This window comes from Taudactylus pleione, unplaced genomic scaffold, assembly GCF_031769625.1.
Source record: "Taudactylus pleione unplaced genomic scaffold, aTauple2 ptg000278l, whole genome shotgun sequence".
Taxonomy (NCBI): Eukaryota; Metazoa; Chordata; class Amphibia; order Anura; family Myobatrachidae; genus Taudactylus; species Taudactylus pleione.
In genome coordinates, this window is record NW_028284680.1 from 6,717,336 (window position 1) to 6,738,588 (window position 21,253).

Sequence of the window (21,253 nt, forward strand, 5' to 3'; positions counted from 1 at the left end):
GCTGCGCCGCTATTGCCGGGGAGGCAATGCATCGCTTTCCGGATGGTGGTAAATTTGGGAGCATCGCATCCCTCATAGAAACCTATGGGATAGGCGGCTACCTGCGGGAATGGAGGGATCACCGCAGGTACCTGAGATATATGCTGCGGTCCCTCCTTCATACATCCGGGGGGGATACTAAATATTTGTGGTTAACCCATACATGCCTACTCTCCCGGAAATTGCGGAGGCTCGCGATTTTTCAGGTAACCCCCCCGCACCCCCGGAAGAGTAGGCATATCGCCCGCATCCTGCCCACTTCCTAGATTTAGCCCCGCCCCTCCTCACGGATCCGCGAATCACGGGGGTTTTCTGTAAAGGGGGTGGGGGCCTAATGACTTCTACCGTCTGGCCCCGCCCCCCGAAGAGGAGAGCAGCAGATCCCCTCCTGCTGCTCCCGGAAAGCTGCCCAGTTATGTCGGTGAGTATGGATTAACCCCTGAAAACAGGTGTTTTCGGGGATTATACCTGAAATATACATTGATAAATGGGCCGCCAGGTCTTATATACGTGCACATGTAACATGGACGCCAGTGCTCAGGCGTAGTACAGACACGTGTACATTTACACTACAAACGAGGGCTTACATGAAGCTCTAAATCAGGCCTTTAATGTGAGTGTTGTACAATAAAATATAATAACTCAGCTGAAGACTTTCCCCTCCATGTGAAGCCCTTTATAGGCCATGCAGCAGCCGGTAGCATCGCGGGGAAGAAGCCCCTCCACCTCCTGCGCCTGCACTCGCTGTGCAACACCCATGGGGAGACGTGTCAAACTTTTTAAAGGGGACAAGTGGATGTGTTCCCATAGCAACCTATCCTTTATCCAGTACATTCTATATAATGATAGCTAGCAAATTATTGGTTGCTATGGGAACTTCTCCACCTGTCCTCTATAGAGGGTTTGGTACATCTCCCCCTTCAGGGAGAGGAGTGAGTGGAGCCCTGGTGCTCTAGGAGTGAGTGGTAGCCCCGGCCGAAGTCACAAGAATTTGGTGTACAGACTAAAATGAACGTTGTGATGCTTTCTTATCACTGTGTCTCTCTTGCAGGGAGAGATGTATCAAACTTTGGAGAGAGATAAAGTGGAGAAGTTGCCCAACGCAACCAATTATCTTCTAACTGTCACTTATCTAGGACGTGACAGTTACATGCTGATTGGTTGTTTTGCTCATCTTCACTTTCTCTCTCTCTCCCACTACAGTGTATTACTACTGACACCAGTGCACTAACTCATGGAGCCAAAAATATAATGTGAGAACTCCCATTATAATCAGTTGATCCATTGCCTTTTGCAGCCACAACCAACTGGTGACTATTAACCAGGCCGAAGGCAAGAAGCACTTGTGGCTTCAGACAATGTGTTGCCCTTTTCCTGTGTACAGTCCCCACCTACTTGTCCACTGACCGATCTTGTCAGCGTTCCATGATGGAACTTATAACTGACATGACCACATACAGTTGCCCTCTTTAGGAAGTTTGATGCATCTCCTCAATATACACTTGTATTATCGGGATGTACTCTGGAAGCCGACGGTCTAAATGCCGACCGCCAGCTTTCAGACTGCTTTATCCCGACTAGTTACGAATGACAGGCGTCATTTGCCTGACGTCGGGAGACCGGCGACCCGGCATCCCGATTGAGCGGATGCCGGGCGCCTTAGCGGACAGCCGCGAGGGGGGGGGGGAGGGTTAGGTTTAGGGCTCCCGGGGGGTCTTAGGGTTAGGCATCCCCCCGGGAGGTTAGGGTTAGGCTAGGGGGAGGGAGGGTTAGGGTTAGGCACCCCCCCGGGGGACTTAGGTGTAGGCAGCGGGGAAGGGGGGTTAGGTTTAGGCACTTAGAGGGAGGGTTAGGCACCCCTAAGGAGGGTTAGGGGGGTTAAGTTAGTAAATACTTACCTTTAGGACGATCAGGATTTCCTCCTTTGTCGTGCAGCTGCTGTCGGGAATTGAACCGTGCGGCCGGCGGTAATACATATCACACCCGTATAATCTGTTAATAGAGGAGATTTGTTCCCCTCTAAAGGTACCTACACACTTGGTGATATTTTACACGAATTGGCCGATTCCGACGCATCGTGACGACAAATCGATCACGATGCCGATACGCGTCCCCGCAGGTCGTACGTCGCATCTTCAGATCTGCCGTGCTGCCGGGCAGATCTGACAATCTCAGTCACGATGCTCTGGAATAGTTAGGAGACACGATGCACTGGAATAGTTAGGAGGCACGATGCACTGGAATAGTTAGGAGGCACGATGCACTGGAATAGTTAGGAGGCACCATGCACTGGAATAGTTGGGAGGCACGATGCACTGGAATAGTTAGGAGGCACGATGCACTGGAATAGTTAGGAGGCACGATGCACTGGAATAGTTAGGAGGCACGATGCTCTGGAATAGTTAGGAGTCACGATGCTCTGGAATAGTTAGGAGTCACGATGCACTGGAATAGTTAGGAGTCACGATGCTCTGGTATAGTTAGGAGTCACGATGCACTGGAGTAGTTAGGAGTCATGATGCTCTGGAATAGTTAGGAGGCACGATGCACTGGAATAGTTAGGAGGCACGATGCACTGGAATAGTTAGGAGGCACGATGCTCTGGAATAGTTAGGAGGCACGATGCACTGGAATAGTTAGGAGGCACGATGCTCTGGAATAGTTAGGAGTCACGATGCTCTGGAATAGTTAGGAGTCACGATGCTCTGGAATAGTTAGGAGTCACGATGCACTGGAATAGTTAGGAGTCACGATGCTCTGGTATAGTTAGGAGTCACGATGCACTGGAGTAGTTAGGAGTCACGATGCTCTGGAATAGTTAGGAGGCACAATGCACTGGAATAGTTAGGAGGCACAATCCACTGGAATAGTTAGGAGTCACGATGCACTGGAATACTTAGGAGGCACGATGCACTGGAATAGTTAGGAGTCACGATGCTCTGGAATAGTTAGGAGGCACGATGCTCTGGAATAGTTAGGAGGCACGATGCTCTGGAATAGTTAGGAGTCACGATGCTCTGGAATAGTTAGGAGTCACGATGCACTGGAATAGTTAGGAGGCACGATGCACTGGAATAGTTAGGAGGCACGATGCACTGGAATAGTTAGGAGGCACGATGCACTGGAATAGTTAGGAGGCACGATGCACTGGAATAGTTAGGAGGCACGATGCACTGGAATAGTTAGGAGTCACGATGCTCTGGAATAGTTAGGAGTCACGATGCTCTGGAATAGTTAGGAGTCACGATGCACTGGAATAGTTAGGAGGCACGATGCACTGGAATAGTTAGGAGTCACGATGCTCTGGAATAGTTAGGAGGCACGATGCTCTGGAATAGTTAGGAGTCACGATGCTCTGGAATAGTTAGGAGTCACGATGCACTGGAATAGTTAGGAGGCACGATGCACTGGAATAGTTAGGAGGCACGATGCACTGGAATAGTTAGGAGGCACGATGCACTGGAATAGTTAGGAGGCACGATGCACTGGAATAGTTAAGAGGCACGATGCACTGGAATAGTTGGGAGGCACGATGCACTGGAATAGTTGGGAGGCACGATGCACTGGAATAGTTGGGAGGCACGATGCACTGGAATAGTTGGGAGGCACGATGCACTGGAATAGTTAGGAGGCACGATGCACTGGAATAGTTAGGAGGCACGATGCACTGGAATAGTTAGGAGGCACGATGCACTGGAATAGTTAGGAGGCACGATGCACTGGAATAGTTAGGAGGCACGATGCACTGGAATAGTTAGTAGGCACGATGCACTGGAATAGTTAGGAGGCACGATGCACTGGAATAGTTAGGAGGCACGAAGCACTGGAATAGTTAGGAGGCACGATGCACTGGAATAGATAGGAGGCACGATGCACTGGAATAGTTAGGAGGCACGATGCACTGGAATAGTTAGGAGGCACGATGCACTGGAATAGTTAGAAGGCACGATGCACTGGAATAGTTAGAAGGCACGATTCGCTGGAATAGTTAGGAGGCACGATGCGCTGGAATAGTTAGGAGGCACGATGCGCTGGAATAGTTAGGAGTCACGATGCGCTGGAATAGTTAGGAGGCACGATGCGCTGGAATAGTTAGGATGCACGATGCACTGGAATAGATAGGAGGCACGATGCACTGGAATAGTTAGGAGGCACGATGCACTGGAATAGTTAGGAGGCACGATGCACTGGAATAGTTAGGATGCACGATGCACTGGAATAGTTAGGAGGCACGATGCACTGGAATAGTTAGGAGGCACGATGCACTGGATTAGTTAGGAGGCACGATGCACTGGATTAGTTAGGAGTCACGATGCACTGGAATAGTTGGGAGGCACGATGCACTGGAATAGTTAGGAGGCACGATGCACTTTAATAGTTAGGAGGCACGATGCACTGGAATAGTTAGGAGGCACGATGCATTGGAATAGTTAGGAGGCACGATGCACTGGAATAGTTAGGAGGCACGATGCACTGGAATAGTTAGGAGGCACGATGCACTGGAATAGTTAGGAGGCATGATGCACTGGAATAGTTAGGATGCACGATGCACTGGAATAGATAGGAGGCACGATGCACTGGAATAGTTAGGAGGCACGATGCACTGGAATAGTTAGAAGGCACGATGCACTGGAATAGTTAGAAGGCACGATTCGCTGGAATAGTTAGGAGGCACGATGCGCTGGAATAGTTAGGAGGCACGATGCGCTGGAATAGTTAGGAGTCACGATGCGCTGGAATAGTTAGGAGGCACGATGCGCTGGAATAGTTAGGATGCACGATGCACTGGAATAGATAGGAGGCACGATGCACTGGAATAGTTAGGAGGCACGATGCACTGGAATAGTTAGGAGGCACGATGCACTGGAATAGTTAGGATGCACGATGCACTGGAATAGTTAGGAGGCACGATGCACTGGAATAGTTAGGAGGCACGATGCACTGGATTAGTTAGGAGGCACAATGCACTGGATTAGTTAGGAGTCACGATGCACTGGAATAGTTGGGAGGCACGATGCACTGGAATAGTTAGGAGGCACGATGCACTTTAATAGTTAGGAGGCACGATGCACTGGAATAGTTAGGAGGCACGATGCATTGGAATAGTTAGGAGGCACGATGCACTGGAATAGTTAGGAGGCACGATGCACTGGAATAGTTAGGAGGCACGATGCACTGGAATAGTTAGGAGGCATGATGCACTGGAATAGTTAGGAGGCACGATGCACTGGAATAGTTAGGAGGCACGATGCACTGGAATAGTTAGGAGGCACGATGCACTGGAATAGTTAGGAGGCACGATAGATTGTTTGTCACACTGGACAGTTTTTAACACCAAATCGTGCCCACGACTGCCGGGGAGCTGCTGGGGACAGTTCAGGGGGAAATCGGACACAATGTCGGATCGTGAGCACATCGCCAAGTGTGTAGGCACCTTAATTCCCATTTTCTGCATCTGGTTTATATAGGTCGTTGCCATTATTCGCTCACTTGGCGGCGCACTTATCATCACTTGTCAGGGAGCTTCCAGCCTCCGCTCAGCACTTAAACCCTTCTGGAAACAGATGCAGTTTCCAGATATTTAGCCCACATAATGTTCTCTTTTGCATAACTAATAGAACTTTAAGTTCAATTAAACTAATTTGCCATGAAACAGATTCTGCTTTTCATGTTCATCACCTTTAATATCTCACAGAACAGAACCGTGAATGTGTCTAGACCAGGCGGATAAAAGAGCCGTCCTTACGGCGGTGATAAGATGACTGTGTGTATTCACTAATTGCAGGATTGAAACAAACAATTAGTAAATTAATTGAAAGTAATTGTGGCAGATCAGAGCCTGGCACACTGCAGGTTTTGTGGAACACATAGAGATTGACGATGAGGATTCATTATCGCCTGTTAAGGATTAAGCTGAACTCAACCTGTGACGGAACTGCAGCAATTTCAGAAATGATCGACGTAAGTATTATAGGTGCCAGGGATGTACTTGCCCTCTCGTGTGCCAAGTCATTCTGCTGAACTGTAATGGCAGCTTCAAAATTCCTGTGCCGCCATAATGATTCGTATTGTCGTAACCGGTGCTTTCTTTTCTGCTGGCGCACAGGGGAGCGCAGTACCGGCAGCTTTTTTTGGTCTAAGGGAATTAAAGAAAATTGGCGGGATGTAACGACAGTTTTCAGGTGTGTATCCACAAATATTAAGGATCCCCAGGATGTACCATGGAGTGACCACAGCAGATACCTGCAGCGGCCCCCACTATTTCCGGCTGCAAAGCGACCCCCGTAGATTTCTATAGGGGCTGCTTTGCAGTCGGATATACCGAGCTCTGTAATGCAAATCGTTCTGGAGCTTGGCGCTGTTTGCTAATGCCAGCTGAAGATGGCATTAGCCTACAGTAGGCTATGGGCTACGATGGTTTTCAGAGGATCCCTTTCCGTTGGCCCCCGATGCATTAGCCGCGGAGGAACCAAAGCAGGAAGCAGTGTGATCGCATAAACTTTGCTGAGACGGCTCTTATCGGAGCCCGCGTTCCGGCAAGAGAATATTGCTAGATTACCGTGAAAATTACCATTTTTCGTGGCAAACTTATACCCCTTCTCCACTGCTGCAATAACCCGAGTTATTGCTGGGTCTACCAGGGTCGTGACTCAATGGAAAAAGGTCCCTGAAAAATAATCAAGTGACCCAGGAATCCAACCCAGGTAGCTACCAGGGTCGGACCCAGGATGGACCCGGGTAATGGTGCAGTGTAAACTGCGCAACCCGGGTTATCCGACCTGGGTCATGCTTAAAATGAGCTGATTGGTGGTTGTGGAGAAGTCACCTCCCACTTTTTATGACCTCACAAGTTTATCAGGGCAGACCCAGGTTCAGTGTGAACGGGGCCAGGTTTGCGGACTTTCTGGCTGGAGAGACGCTGTGCTGTAGGCTGGTCAGACTTGCTGCCTATGCTGCATAATCTGCGTCGATGTTACCGATGTTACACTGGTGCTCTGAGACACTTCCTGGTCCCCCACTATTCTCCGCCGCCTCCTGGGATGGTTCTAGCAACATATAAAGTGCTTTACTAGATCAGGACATTATATATATATTTTATTTTTATTTTCAGCGTCACATGCTGCAACAACTGCTCCATCCTCAGACAGAAATCCAACGCAGAGCGCGGAGTTACAGAGAATTGACGCTAACACAGACGCATCTGCTGGTAAATCTTCAAACGGGTTTTATTTATGAACTAAAAATAATTGTTTTTTTTTCCTTAATCTAATTTAAATAATTTAAACAAACAAAAAATAGTTGTCATAGTAACTGATTTGATCCCTGGGACTGACAGGTCTGTGCATACAGTGCGTGCATTGTATATACAGCACACCCAGTGCTTTGTCTCCTTGAATAATTGCAGCATTTTGAGAGAGAAATAGAAACACAATTTAAATACTTTATGGCCGTCTGTGGGGCAGCTGGGCAGCAGGTTACCATTATGATGGGCCTATTTTTATGTGGAAGCCTGGGGCTGTAATCCCATCCGTCACATTGTTAATCTGGCCCTGGGTACAGTGCAATACAGCAGAGAGGTGACCCGATCAATCATTCTGAATGACCGTAGATAAAGGATAATATACCACTCAGTAGAATGGTCTTCTACATCAGGGCTTCTCAAACTCGGTTCTACTTAGTAATACCCCTTTTACACCGGAGCTAAAACCCGGGTTTTTGAAGGGTTAACCCGGGCAGCTCCCTGGTGTAAAAGGGGTGAGGGTTGGATCGTCGGGTCGAGTAACCCGGCAATCCAACCCAGGTAACTAGCAGGGTTTAACTCGGGTGTAACCCGTGAAACCCTGCTATGGGAACAGCGCACTCCGGGTCACGATGACCTGGAGCGCGCTGCTAGCCGGCCGATTGGTCCGGCTTCAGTGGCACTTGGAGATGACGTCATCTCCAAGCGACCACTTTCACTCCGCAAAAGCCGGGTCTGTGCAGACCCGACTGCGGTGTGAGCGGCGCTGACTCGGGAATATCCCGAGTCGGCGCCAGCAAAATTCCGGGTCTGATCTGGATAGGAACTTTGTTCCAACTCCGGGTCAGACCCGGAATTTAGGTGGAAAAGGGGTAATGGTCACCTGTGCTCAAGCATGGGTCTCCTTAAAACTTGGACTGCAATACACCTTTCACATCGCAAACGCGGGTCGCACTCGGGACTTTGTTCACTTGCCCATCCCGGGTGCAACCCCTGCTGAGACCCCTTTCAGGCTGGCGACCCAGCTTGTGATCGGCTTATTTCAACCTAGCCCTTTCACACAGCACAGTGGGGGGAGCAATCACACTGATCACGTCCTCCCTGGATTTGCGCCAGACTGAGGGGCTCACGGCGTCCCCTCCCTCATACGAACAGTATTTTTTCCCCTAAGGGGGCGTGGTCACGACTTCCGTGTTTTGGCCACACCCCCTATCAATTCCATGGCCCGTGGCGTCTCTTAGTGGGAATGACCTGGGCTGCTGCTGCGCGTTTTTAGTATTGGTAAACAATGATAGGAAGGAAACCGGTGTTTTCATCATATTAAAGTCTTTCTAGCATGTTGGGGTACAGGAAATGCTTGTACAGTGATTTTTCAGTGTTTTTATACAAGTTTATAAAAAGTCAGTTTAATCGCTGTTAGCTCCCAACTGCAAGTATAAATACCCCACTCCCATCAATACAACACCCCCACATACCTGGCTCTCATCATTTATACCTCCACTTACCTGCGCATCATCATTTACACCTCCACATACCTGTCCCCCATCATTTACACCTCCACATACCTGTCCCTCATCATTTATACCTCCACATACCTGTCCCACATTATTTACACCTCCACATACCTGTTCCCCATCAATTACACCTCCACATACCTGTCCCACATCATTTGCACCTCCATATACCTGTCCCGCATCATTTACGCCTCCACATACCAGTCCCCCATCACTTACACCTCCACATACCTGTCCCCCATCATTTATACCTCCACATACCTGTCCCACATTATTTACACCTCCACATACCTGTCCCCCATCATCTACACCTCCACATACCTGTCCCCCATCAATTACACCTCCACATACCTGTCCCCATCATCTACACCTCCACATACCTGTCCCCCATCATTTACACCTCCACATACCTGTCCCGCATCATTTACACCTCCACATACCTGTCCCCCATCATTTACACCTCCACATACCTGTCCCTCATCATTTATACCTCCACATACCTGTCCCACATTATTTACACCTCCACATACCTGTCCCCCATCATCTACACCTCCACATACCTGTCCCCCATCATTTATACCTCCACATACCTGTATAACATCATTTACACCTCCACATACCTGTATCACATCATTTACACCTCCACATACCTGTCTCACATCATTTACACCTCCACATACCTGTCCCCCTTCATTTACACCTCCACATACCTGTCCCTCATCATTTGTACCTCCACATACCTGTCCTACATCATTTACACCTCCGTATACCTGTATTACATCATTTACACCTCGATATACCTGTACCAGATCATTACACCTCCATATACCTGTCCTACATAATTTACACCTCCACATACGTTTCCCACATCATTTATACTTCCACATACCTGTCTCACATCATTTACACCTCCATATACCTGTACCACATCATTTACACCTCCACATACCTGTCCCACATTATTTACACCTCCACATACCTGTCCCACATCATTTACACCTCCATATACCTGTCCTACATCATTTACACCTCCATATACCTGTCCCACCTCATTTACACCTCCACATGCCTGTCCCCCATCACTTACACCTCCATATACCTGTACCACATCATTTACACCTCCATATACCTGTCCCACATCATTTATACCTCCATATACCTGCCCTACATCATTTACACCTCCATATACCTGTCCCCACATCAATTACACCTCCACGTACCTGTCCCCCATCAATTACACCTCCATATACCTGTCCCCCATCACTTACACCTCCATATACCTGTACCACCTCATTTACACCTCCACATGCCTGTCCCCCATCACTTACACCTCCATATACCTGTCTCACATCATTTACACCTCCACATACCTGTCCTCTATCATTTACACCTCCACATACCTGTCCTCTATCATTTACACCTCCACATACCTGTCCCACATCATTTACACCTCCACATACCTGTCCTCTATCATTTACACCTCCACATACCTGTCCTACATCATTTACACCTCCACATACCTATCCCACATCACATACACCTCCACATACCTGTCCTACATCACTTACACCTCCACATACCTGTCCCACATCATTAACACCTCCACATACCTGTACCTCATCATTTATAGCTCCACATACCTGTCCCACATCATTTACACCTCCATATACCTGTATCACATCATTTACACCTCGATATACCTGTACCAGATCATTACACCTCCATATACCTTTCCTACATAATTTACACCTCCACATACCTGTCCCACATCATTTATACCTCCACATACCTGTCTCACATCATTTACACCTCCACATACCTGTCCCACATCATTTACACCTCCACATACCTGTCCCACATTATTTACACCTCCACATACCTGTCCCACATCATTTACACCTCCATATACCTGTCCTACATCATTTACACCTCCATATACCTGTCCCACATCATTTACACCTCCACATACCTGTCCCCCATCAATTACACCTCCATATACCTGTCCCCCATCACTTACACCTCCATATACCTGTACCACCTCATTTACACCTCCACATGCCTGTCCCCCATTACTTACACCTCCATATACCTGTACCACATCATTTACACCTCCATATACCTGTCCCACATCATTTATACCTCCATATACCTGCCCTACATCATTTACACCTCCATATACCTGTCCCACATCATTTACACCTCCACGTACCTGTCCCCCATCAATTACACCTCCATATACCTGTCCCCCATCACTTACACCTCCATATACCTGTACCACCTCATTTACACCTCCACATGCCTGTCCCCCATCACTTACATCTCCATATACCTGTACCACATCATTTACATCTCCATATACCTGTCCTACATCATTTACACCTCCATATACCTGTCCCACATCATTTACACCTCCACATAACTGTCCCCCATCAATTACACCTCCATATACCTGTCCCCCATCACTTACACCTCCATATACCTGTACCACCTCATTTACACCTCCACATGCCTGTCCCCCATCCACTTACACCTCCATATACCTGTACCACATCATTTACACCTCCATATACCTGTCCCACATCATTTACACCTCCATATACCTGTCCCACATCATTTACACCTCCACATAACTGTCCCCCATCAATTACACCTCCATATACCTGTCCCCCATCACTTACACCTCCATATACCTGTACCACCTCAATTACACCTCCACATGCCTGTCCCCCATCACTTACACCTCCATATACCTGTCCCACATCATTTACACCTCCATATACCTGTTCTACATCATTTACACCTACCTCCATATACCTGTCCCACATAATTTACACCTCCACATACCTGTCCCCCATCAAGTACACCTCCACATACCTGTCCCCCATCAATTACACCTCCATATACCTGTCCCACATCATTTACACCTCCATATACCTGTTCTACATCATTTACACCTACATATACCTGTCCCCCATCACTGACACCTCCATATACCTGTACCACCTCATTTACACCTCCACATGCCTGTCCCCCATCCACTTACACCTCCATATACCTGTACCACATCATTTACACCTCCATATACCTGTCCCACATCATTTACACCTCCATATTCCTGTCCCACATCATTTACACCTCCATATACCTGTCCCACATCATTTAATTAATCCTTGAGCTTTTTAGAGAAATTCACCTGAAAACTGTTGTGACTTTTTTTGCACAAATTATGCTATTTAAACTGCTCCAAGTGCAGGATTATTCATGGGGGAAAGGGGGGGGGGGTGCACCAGAGGTTATACACTCTGGACCTGATTCAGACTCGCTCACTAGCAAGCGGCCGCTCGTTGCAAACGGCATGCATAATTAGCAAAGTAGCGTCATTGGTCATGTCACCTGCATGTATTTCAGCCAGCGCTGATCGCTGTGCTTGCGGAAGGTTAAGGCCTAACCTCAAGAGCTGCGAGCAGCTCCGATGGCTTTCGATGGTCCCGATTGATCCTACAGTTTCCGGAGCTGACGTGTGATGCGAGTGGCAAGGGGGTGTATATATACACTTGCGAGCGCACTCTGCTAAAACATAGTGGGCGTCCTTACGCGACGCAGTGCGAGCACTTCATTTAAATATCCGGCCCCTTTTTGCCAGCGAGCGGCCGCAACTAGCGAGCGTTCTGAATGAGCTCCTGTGTCCCGACAGCTTCCTTAAAATAAAGATTGTCCCTAACTGTTCCACATAAAAAAAACAAATTTCCTCTGAAAAAGCAATGTGAGTTTGCAACTGAATTTACGGTGCGAGTTCGCCATGAGAACAGTTTGCAGAACCGAACTCAATTCTAATTTAATCCCCCCCTTAGTTTCTTTATGTATTTGTAATTCTTAGTGACTGTCTCTGATGCTACAGAATTCCCAGAGAGAAATACAATATTAGGAACGGATGTTCCAATCACAAGAGAAAATGGAACCACAGGTAACTTAATAACATTTTATAATATTTACAGCAGTGTCATGTTTCTAACAAACTAGGGGTACGGTATTCAGTGGGTGGAATTCAATTGTTTTCGCGGCCCGCATCTCCCGTCTAAAGTGACAGGAGATCGCGGGCCGCTATACAATTGTCCAAGATTTTCATGCTGATCGCGCCCATAGAGGTCAGGTTTAGCCGCGTAAAGCAGCTAAACCCGACCAAAGTGCTGGGCGCCATCGCGAAAAGTGATGTTTGGGCTCCCAAACATGTCACATTTCGCACATTTCAGCTCTCATCCCCCAGGGGCTGCGAGCTGAAATGCAGCGCTGGCAGCTCATCGTGCCCGACAGGAGCAAGAATTGAATTCCGCCCAGTATCCTGAAAGCCTGTGCTTACTGTGGACATAAACAGCTGGTGTAATGATTTGGGGGCGTGACCAGTGTGTGCTGTGGGCGTGCCTGGGTGGATCAGGGGTGTGGCTTCTTTGTCCTGATCCAAAAATACTTAATAGAGGTGGAAGTGCAGGCTGGGACCTAGGGTCTGATTGTGAGTGGGGTGCAGAAGAGCCAGCAGCAAAGTGTATTACACTGTAATACTGATTGTCCGTCCTTATTGCTACCATTGGTCGCACCATTGAACTTCTGTGTATGCTTGACACACAGGGGCTGGCCAGCAACGTTTAGCCTGGGGGACAAGTCAATCCAGGAGGGAGCTGAAAGTCTGTCTACAGCAGGGGGCGTGGCCGGGCGATGATGACATATTGGGGGTGTTTAATGGCATTGCGAAGCAGGGGATCGCGATGACCGTCCAGCCCCACTGCTGGGGGGGGGGGTTTCAGGGTGATGCGGGGTGGTAGCAGGGGGGGTGAAGGCAGCCGGGAGATTTGCCTATGTTTCCGGGGGGCAAGGGGCGAAACCCGATATTCAAAAGACTCCCGGACATCCCAGGAGAGTAGCCACGTATGGTGCACGGCAATGGCAAAAAACCCCAAAAACTGCAGGCATGGTTCATCTAATGGGGATGCGGTTTAAATGTGTAATGAAATGTATCAAGATTCATTATGTCTAAGAGCCAGTGCTACTTTTCAGCAGGAACTCAGGGCCTGATTCAGAGGCACTCGCAAAAAGCGAGCGCTCGCTCTGAATCAGGGTGTCCGCTTTTTTTACCCGCCCTCCTGGCCGCTCGCTAAGCTGTGGGTGATCACCCACAGCTTTTGCGAGCGGCCAGGTGATGGTCCCAACTATCGGGTTTGCGACGAGACCCTTGCGGTAGGGTTTCATTCCCGCAAGCCCCAGTGTTAGAGCAGGAAGGTCACTACTGACATCACGAGTGATGTCAGTAGGGCCGCCCACAAACGGTAGGCGTTCCTTCAGGAACGCCTCCGTTTGTCCAGCCTCCCCGCCTACAAAACGGGGCGAGCTGTCGATCAACATCTCACCCGCTACGGGCCCACTATCAACCCACTTGCGAGCGCATAGCGCTTCCGAGTGGGTCTGAATCAGGCCCTCAGTTCCTGAACCTCTAATAAACTATGATGTAATGTCTTAGGACAAAATGTATTTTCCATAAGATAAGTTTTATTTTAAAGTCATTTTTGAGAATATATAAAATTGTTTTTCTTTAGCTCCACCCACAGTAGCTCCACCCACAGTTCCTGAACCTATTTTTTCCAGAAAAATAGCCCTGCTAAGAACTACAATCGATGACATCACCTACCAGCCCTGCCTGACACAAAGATATAGGAGGCAATATACAATAACCACCTCACAGCACCCCCCCGGCCTTGTACAGCTAGCTGGGACCTGTTGTTCCACAAGCAGTAGCTACTTATCTCTCGCTTTTCAGCACAGGGTTTCTCACACTCTGGCGCACTTCTCATATCTCTCTCTCTCTCTCATAAAATCTCTTTTCTCAGCACCTCTTCCCCTGACAGACCCCCACAATAAGCCCCCCACTTTTATTTTCCACTCTCCAGCCCCTAGGGTTCATGGAAAATTAAACCTGGCTCCCCATTGGTTGACAGTGGCCATCTTTTTGTAGCCTACCTTGGGGGCAGCCATTTTCTGTTAGCCCCTGCTGCTCAGCTAGATCTAGCTGCAGACGGAAATGCGGAAAGGCGCATTCTCTGCCTGCCTTCCTCCTAGAACACAAAACTTGTACCGGCCTGGGGGGCAACCTGCCCCCTAGCCTAGCCCACCCTTGCCCATGAAACTTCCATAACACGCCCACTAAACGGTCCAGCGCCGCCTTTGTGTGTACACTCTGTGTAACTCATGTGCCATAAGACTTTTTAGAAATGTTATAGCCTTGTCTTTGATTGTTCATGTTGCATTTCCCCATTTAGGGTCTGTAACACTTACTTCATTAGCGGAAAGAAATACATTAGGATCGGTTATTCCAGTTACAAGTGGAAATGGAGCCACAGGTGACTATTTATTATAATGTTGTATAGCCTGTAAAACTGCGCTACTGTTTATAAAATATTCTGAAATTTAATACGGCTCACGATTTGCAATCGATGGTGGAGAATCATTGGATCTCTGCCTTTGATGGCAAAAACGGTCAGTCGTTAACAGGGTTGGACTCGCCCACAGGGGTACAGGGGAAATCCCCGGTGGGCCCCACTGCCTGTGGGCCCATCCCCTTTCTCTAGGTGTCAGGTTCCAGACTTCAAATTATAGATTGCTACTCTAATTGACGGCCAATTACCTAGAGGAGCAGAACCACTGATCAACATGGGGGCTTGGCTCCCTTCTATAAAAACTACTGTACACCAAGATTTGCCTAATGGTTAGCCAAGTGTCTGTGGTGGCTGGCATGGGCCCCTACCAATGCACTTTCCCAGTGGGCCCTTCATGCCCCAGTCCGACACTGGTCATTAACCATCAATGGTTTCGACCTATTGATGGTCGATCGCCATCCCTATGCCAGGCCATCCAGGGAGTCAGGGAGATCATCTATTTCAGGGAGTATCCCTAACACAAACTAAGGGAGAGTCGGCAAGTATGGCTTTATGTAACTATCTGGGGGCTCGACTGGTGCATTTGGTGGGCATGCCTGGGTGAATCAATACCTAATAAAAAAGGGAAGTGCTGGCTGAATACTGACTGTGTATATATTGTTTACCCTCTTAGAAGCTGTGACACTAATTCAGTTATCAGAAGGAAATACGACATTGAGCATTGATATGGACACAATGACAAAGGACAATAAGAATATCAGCTCAGGTAAGTAGTGTAAATACCGTTGTCACCAGCGTCATTGCTCAGTAATTGAATGGGAAATCCCACATTGGCTACAATAAAATGAGAAAAAGGAACTATGGGCCTGATTCAGAGCCGGACGCTCTGACCAGAGCGCTCGCTCTGAATCAGGGCCCTCCTCCATGAAAATGGAGCGGCCTCCTGGCCGCTCGTATAGCTGTGGGTGACCACCCACAGCATATGCGAGCGGCCAAAAAGATGGTCGCGATGGTCTTGACCATCGCGACCATCGGACTTGCAACGGAGACCCTGCGGTAGGGTCTCCCTGCCACAAGCCCTGGAGTGATTTTGGCTCTATCAGAGCCAAAATCACTCCCACTGACATCACTAGTGATGTCAGTGGGGCCGGCTTCAGACGGTAGGCGTTCCCATGGGAACGCCTCCGTCTGGCAGGCACGCCCCTGGCACGCCCACCAAAGGGGGCGTGCTGTCAATCAACATCAACAGCCCTTTTGTGCGAGACCCGGAGCGATGGAAAGCCCGTCGCTCCCCGGGTCTCGCGCATGCGCACGACGGAGCTCCCTCCGTCGTGCGCATGCGCAGTGGGGAACATCGACCCGCTTGCGAGCGTACTGCTGCTCGCGCAGGGTCTGAATGACCCCCTATGTCATACTGTGATTGTGCCACACATGTCTGTCTGGCTGTGCAGGCTGCTATCATCGATCCTCTATGACACTACTGGCGCTGGCTAAGCTGGGGACCAGTGTCTCATGGAAACCATGGTCCTCACTGGGACACCTTGCCAGAAAGTGATGGAGTGCGCCGTGGGGAACGTATAGGTACCGCCCCAAACGCTAGGTGACGCCTGGCTGACAGATGGACAGTGGTAGTCAGTGCAGGCAGCTCGGGTTCAAAATGAGCATCCAAGGGCCGACGGCACAAATGGAATAATGCAGGGGGTCCTGGTCAGCGAGTCCGCAGCACGTAGGAGATCTCAGACCACTAAGGCCCAGCATTGGCACTGAGAACGCACACCTAGGTGAGTGAGAGTGGACCAGCTCAGGTTTATAGAAAGCTAAGTAATTGGCCCTTCTTCCTTTATAAGTGGCCCCCAAATGAGTCTTTCAGGGCTGATGAGGATATATGGAGTTAATGATTAGAGAGGGGAACATGAACATCTGAAGCCTGAACATGCAAAACCTTAAGCTGGCCACACACATAGCGATCTGCACACGATGAGCCGATGTGTACGATTTGCCTTGAAACTCTCCCCGGCAGCTCTGCACACAATCTGCACACGATTTGGCGTCCAATCTTCATACGATCTCTCCTGCATCCAGACTGTCACAGTGCATCGCCTCCTAGATTGTCAGATCTGCCCTACTGCACGACAGATCTGATGATGCGATGTGCGACCAGCGGGGACGCGCATCGCATCGTGATCGTGAGTGGTGACTCACGATTTACTCAGGATTTGGCCATATCTTACACGATCTGTCGTTCCAATGCGTCGGAATGGGCCAGATCGGGTAAAATATCGCTGTGTGTGTGGCCAGCTTTAGATTCTGACTACACTTGATTACTACAGTACGAATTCTTCATAAATGGCATACAGTACCTTCCAACTGTCCCGATTTTTTGAGACAGCCCCGCTTTTTAGGCACTGTCCCACCTATAGGCTACAGGATGGGATGGAGGGGGGGGGAGAAAAAGGTTCTGTGATCACCCATTCTCACCTACTTAACAGTGAAAAGGATGAGGGCAGCCTAGCAGCTTGGGAAGCACTGGGCACACCCATGGCAAGATGTGCAATGGAGGGAGGGGCTGTGTGGCATGTGGCCACACCCCCAATGTGACGTGCAATGAGGGTGTGACTACGCACCCTTTCTGTACGTGCACTGAGGTCCCAATTCCCCCTTCCTAAATGTTGCGAGATATGAAATGGTAAATGTGTACAGTGACCACTTCTGCCATAAAGTAACTGATTCCTGTACTTGCTTATTAGTTACTGTAGAGTATATGGCAGTAGTGTAATTAAATAAATGCAATACAAGATTGCACTGTTACGAGTGCACAATGCTGCTAATCCTCGCTCCTGCTGTATCAACATTATTAGCACGGCTCGTCTTTTGAAGCTGGGTTCAAAGTTGGCACATCTCTACCCACTCCGACACCACCAAATATTGCCTCCAACTCCACCAAAAATTAGACACCAAGAAGTGAAACTGGAGAAATTGGCCATAGCAACCAATCAGCTCCTACCTATCACCTGTACTTGATAAATGCTACTTCAAAGCTGATTGGTTGCTATGGGCAACTTCTCCACTGGTTCATTTCTCCCCACTTTTCACTGCTTGATAAATAGACCCCCAAATGTATTAGATTAGACTGTAGGCTCTCACGAGCAGGGTCCTTCTTCCCTCATGTGCTTTTCCTTCTCTCGCTTATACAATCATCTCCTCCTCACTGTCTACAGCGGCACCTACCTCTTGGGTTCTGCCGCCCTGGTGCTTATTTGGGTACTATGACTACTGATGCAGCAATGTTTATACAATGTCCATGTCCTGCAATGTTCTGTACTGTAAGTCACTTGTTTCTTGTTTTGTTCATACTGTCTCTGTTTACGTACTCTATAAAATGCTGCGTGCCCATTGTGGCTCCATATATATGAAGCATAATAATACAAATATCTAACATCTGACTGGGGACTAGTGACCATTTTAATATTTCTCATTATTTATTCCTTTCAACATTTGTAATACCCTTCCAATTGAATGTAATTGCCCCTATACCCACCATTCATGTGAGACCCACACTGTGGCATGATCAGTTATTATAACAAAAAAAAGAGAGAAAAATCCTGGCGCCTATCTAACCATGCACTTGTGGACAAAACCAACAAGTTTGCTGCAGCTATCTGTTGTTTGTAAGGAATTGCCAACCCTATGAAAGTATGGTGTGGAGAATCCTATTGATTGCAGCGCTGTCTGTTATTCCTACTATTTTATAATTTTTTGATATGTAAGAAGTTCTTACATATCAAAAAATTATAAAATAGTAGGAATAACAGACAGCGCTGCAATCAATAGGATTCTCCACACCATACTTTCATTAAAAAATACATATTTATTAATACATTATCAATATAAAAATAATAAAAAGGAAATTGGCCAATATAAAAAAAAAGAAAAAGAAAACCACAATAAGGAACGTGTCTTATGAAATTTTAAGCGGATTTATATAATATTCCACTTGTTCCAATTAATAAGATATAATATAAAATATATTAGACAAAAAACACCATCAATATGGTACCATCAATTTGATGGCTATATGCACCACACATGTAAAAAATCATACATTTCGTTTCAAAGCAAACATAAATTACAAATAATCAGTCTTGGCTGATCATACTTTTATGTAGAGCTGTAATCCACTTATTCAATGGGAAAATGTCCTTTCCATTAGATTTCAAATAGCAGGAAAAGATAAAAATATATTAATTTCCCTTCTGTAGGTGATCAGCCGTTTATTTGTCGTAAATTATTATTTATAGTTATTATAACAGGCTGTCAAATGTCCGCAGTATTAGTCACACAGTAGGTGCCGGGAGACCTCAAAGGAGAGCAAAGCGAGTGAGAGGTCAGGTGTGGCTTGCTGTAGAACCCTTATTGCGAAAGCAACATGTTATTCCGCCCAACACCCCAATAACCACTGCGTGGACAGTTTTTGGGGCTCTGTCTTCACTGCTTTCCTCCCAGGAATGTTGATGATTTTGGTGCCAGAAGTGGTGTCCTTCCTACAGTACGTGTAGATGTCACTGCAGCTGTAAGTAGTGTATCTGTTTTTTGCAGAGCTGGACGCTTCCAGGCGGAAATCAAACAGCACACTCGTTCTGGTCCTGGTGTCTCTTATGATTTGTGTTTTGCTGATCATTGTATATTTGTTCCTGGTGAAACTGAAAAAGGCCCATTCAATGTGGAAGAAAGGTGGGATGTGTTTGGATCTATATGACAAATATTTGCGTAGATTTTAGATTACGTGCTGGTAATTGTAGGGTTAGTCGTAGAGAGCTGAGGTTAAATAGATATATCCCTTTGTTATAGGGGATGGCTATAGAACATCTATGGTTAGCAAACATTGATGGTCTGGCACCAATGGTAAACAGGTTTACCATCAATGTTTGTTCACTGATTTCGAACATCGGCTGTGGGAGTTCAGTGGTAGCCGCTAGCTATGGTCTGTACATGCGCAACTGGCAACCATCGATTGTCCCCCCGGATGGTTTAAATCCATCGAAGGCCATCCCTACTATGTTGCAGCTGCTCATATTAGAATTAAGATGGGAACAGCATCAATCCTGTAAACAAGAGCGCCATCTGCTGCTCTAACTCTGAACTTGCAGAACCATCTGTTTACTGGCAGAGATAGGCAATTTATGACTTTCCATCTGATATGGAACTAACTGTCCCAGCATACCCTGCCCACTTGCATTACTTCTGGTCCTTTGGGAGTTTGGAAGACGCTAGATTGGAAACAGTACACACAAACATTATCTTCAGTTCAATTCAGTCGTGTGTAACAATGACAGAATATGGACTCGGGGTAAGATGAACAGGAGACAACCAAGGCCCCTTTTACGTCATAGGCCCGGCAGATCTAGAGGCACATAAATTTAAAAAATTTAAAAAACAAGCAAAATCAAATGGCAATAGCCAGACTGGAATGGCCGATAAGGCATAACCATTTTGAGTGTACATATAAAAATAATTCATCATAGAACTGAAAGTGGAAAGTTCCCTTGTATTTCGGTGGCTGTTTATTGATCAGCAGCAATAACAATCACTTTCTAGCGTTGTTATTAATATATCAATAGAATTGTAAAGAGGCAGATGAGCGATACTCTGCTGCTTTGGGAACACTGGTGGTTCTCAGACAAACTTCATGGTGGACAAAAAATAATAATTTGGAATTCTTTATTTGGAGAATAATGGATTTTTTTGGTATAATTTTCATCTGTTGACACCATGCTGAGATGACGATAATTGAACAATTGCGGGTAAATGACCAAGCTAGGGCCGGCGGATTTTACCGCGCACATTATTCGCCGGCCATAGAGTTTTGCGCACGTTGATAATTATGCACCTCGGTACAACACTCATATTAAGCCCAACGTGGTCCATTTCCACAGGATATGGGATAAAACCTCAGCACCTACGTGCCACTGGTTTCTAATACCCCTTTTCCACCTAAATTCCGGGTCTGACCCGGAGTTGGAACAAAGGCCCTCATTCAG

At 47.5% G+C, this 21,253-nt stretch overlaps 1 protein-coding gene across 1 annotated transcript in view; it reads left to right on the forward strand.

Moving 5' to 3' along the window:
- CRTAM (cytotoxic and regulatory T cell molecule) overlaps positions 1 to 21,253 on the forward strand; it is a 67,868-nt gene that overhangs the window by 40,621 nt on the left and 5,994 nt on the right. Inside the window, exons 7-11 of the mRNA XM_088481825.1 lie at positions 7,151 to 7,246; positions 12,671 to 12,757; positions 15,099 to 15,179; positions 15,889 to 15,981; positions 19,812 to 19,946. Of these exons, the coding sequence (XP_088337951.1) occupies positions 7,151 to 7,246; positions 12,671 to 12,757; positions 15,099 to 15,179; positions 15,889 to 15,981; positions 19,812 to 19,946 (492 nt within the window). The remainder of the gene's footprint in view (positions 1 to 7,150; positions 7,247 to 12,670; positions 12,758 to 15,098; positions 15,180 to 15,888; positions 15,982 to 19,811; positions 19,947 to 21,253) is intronic.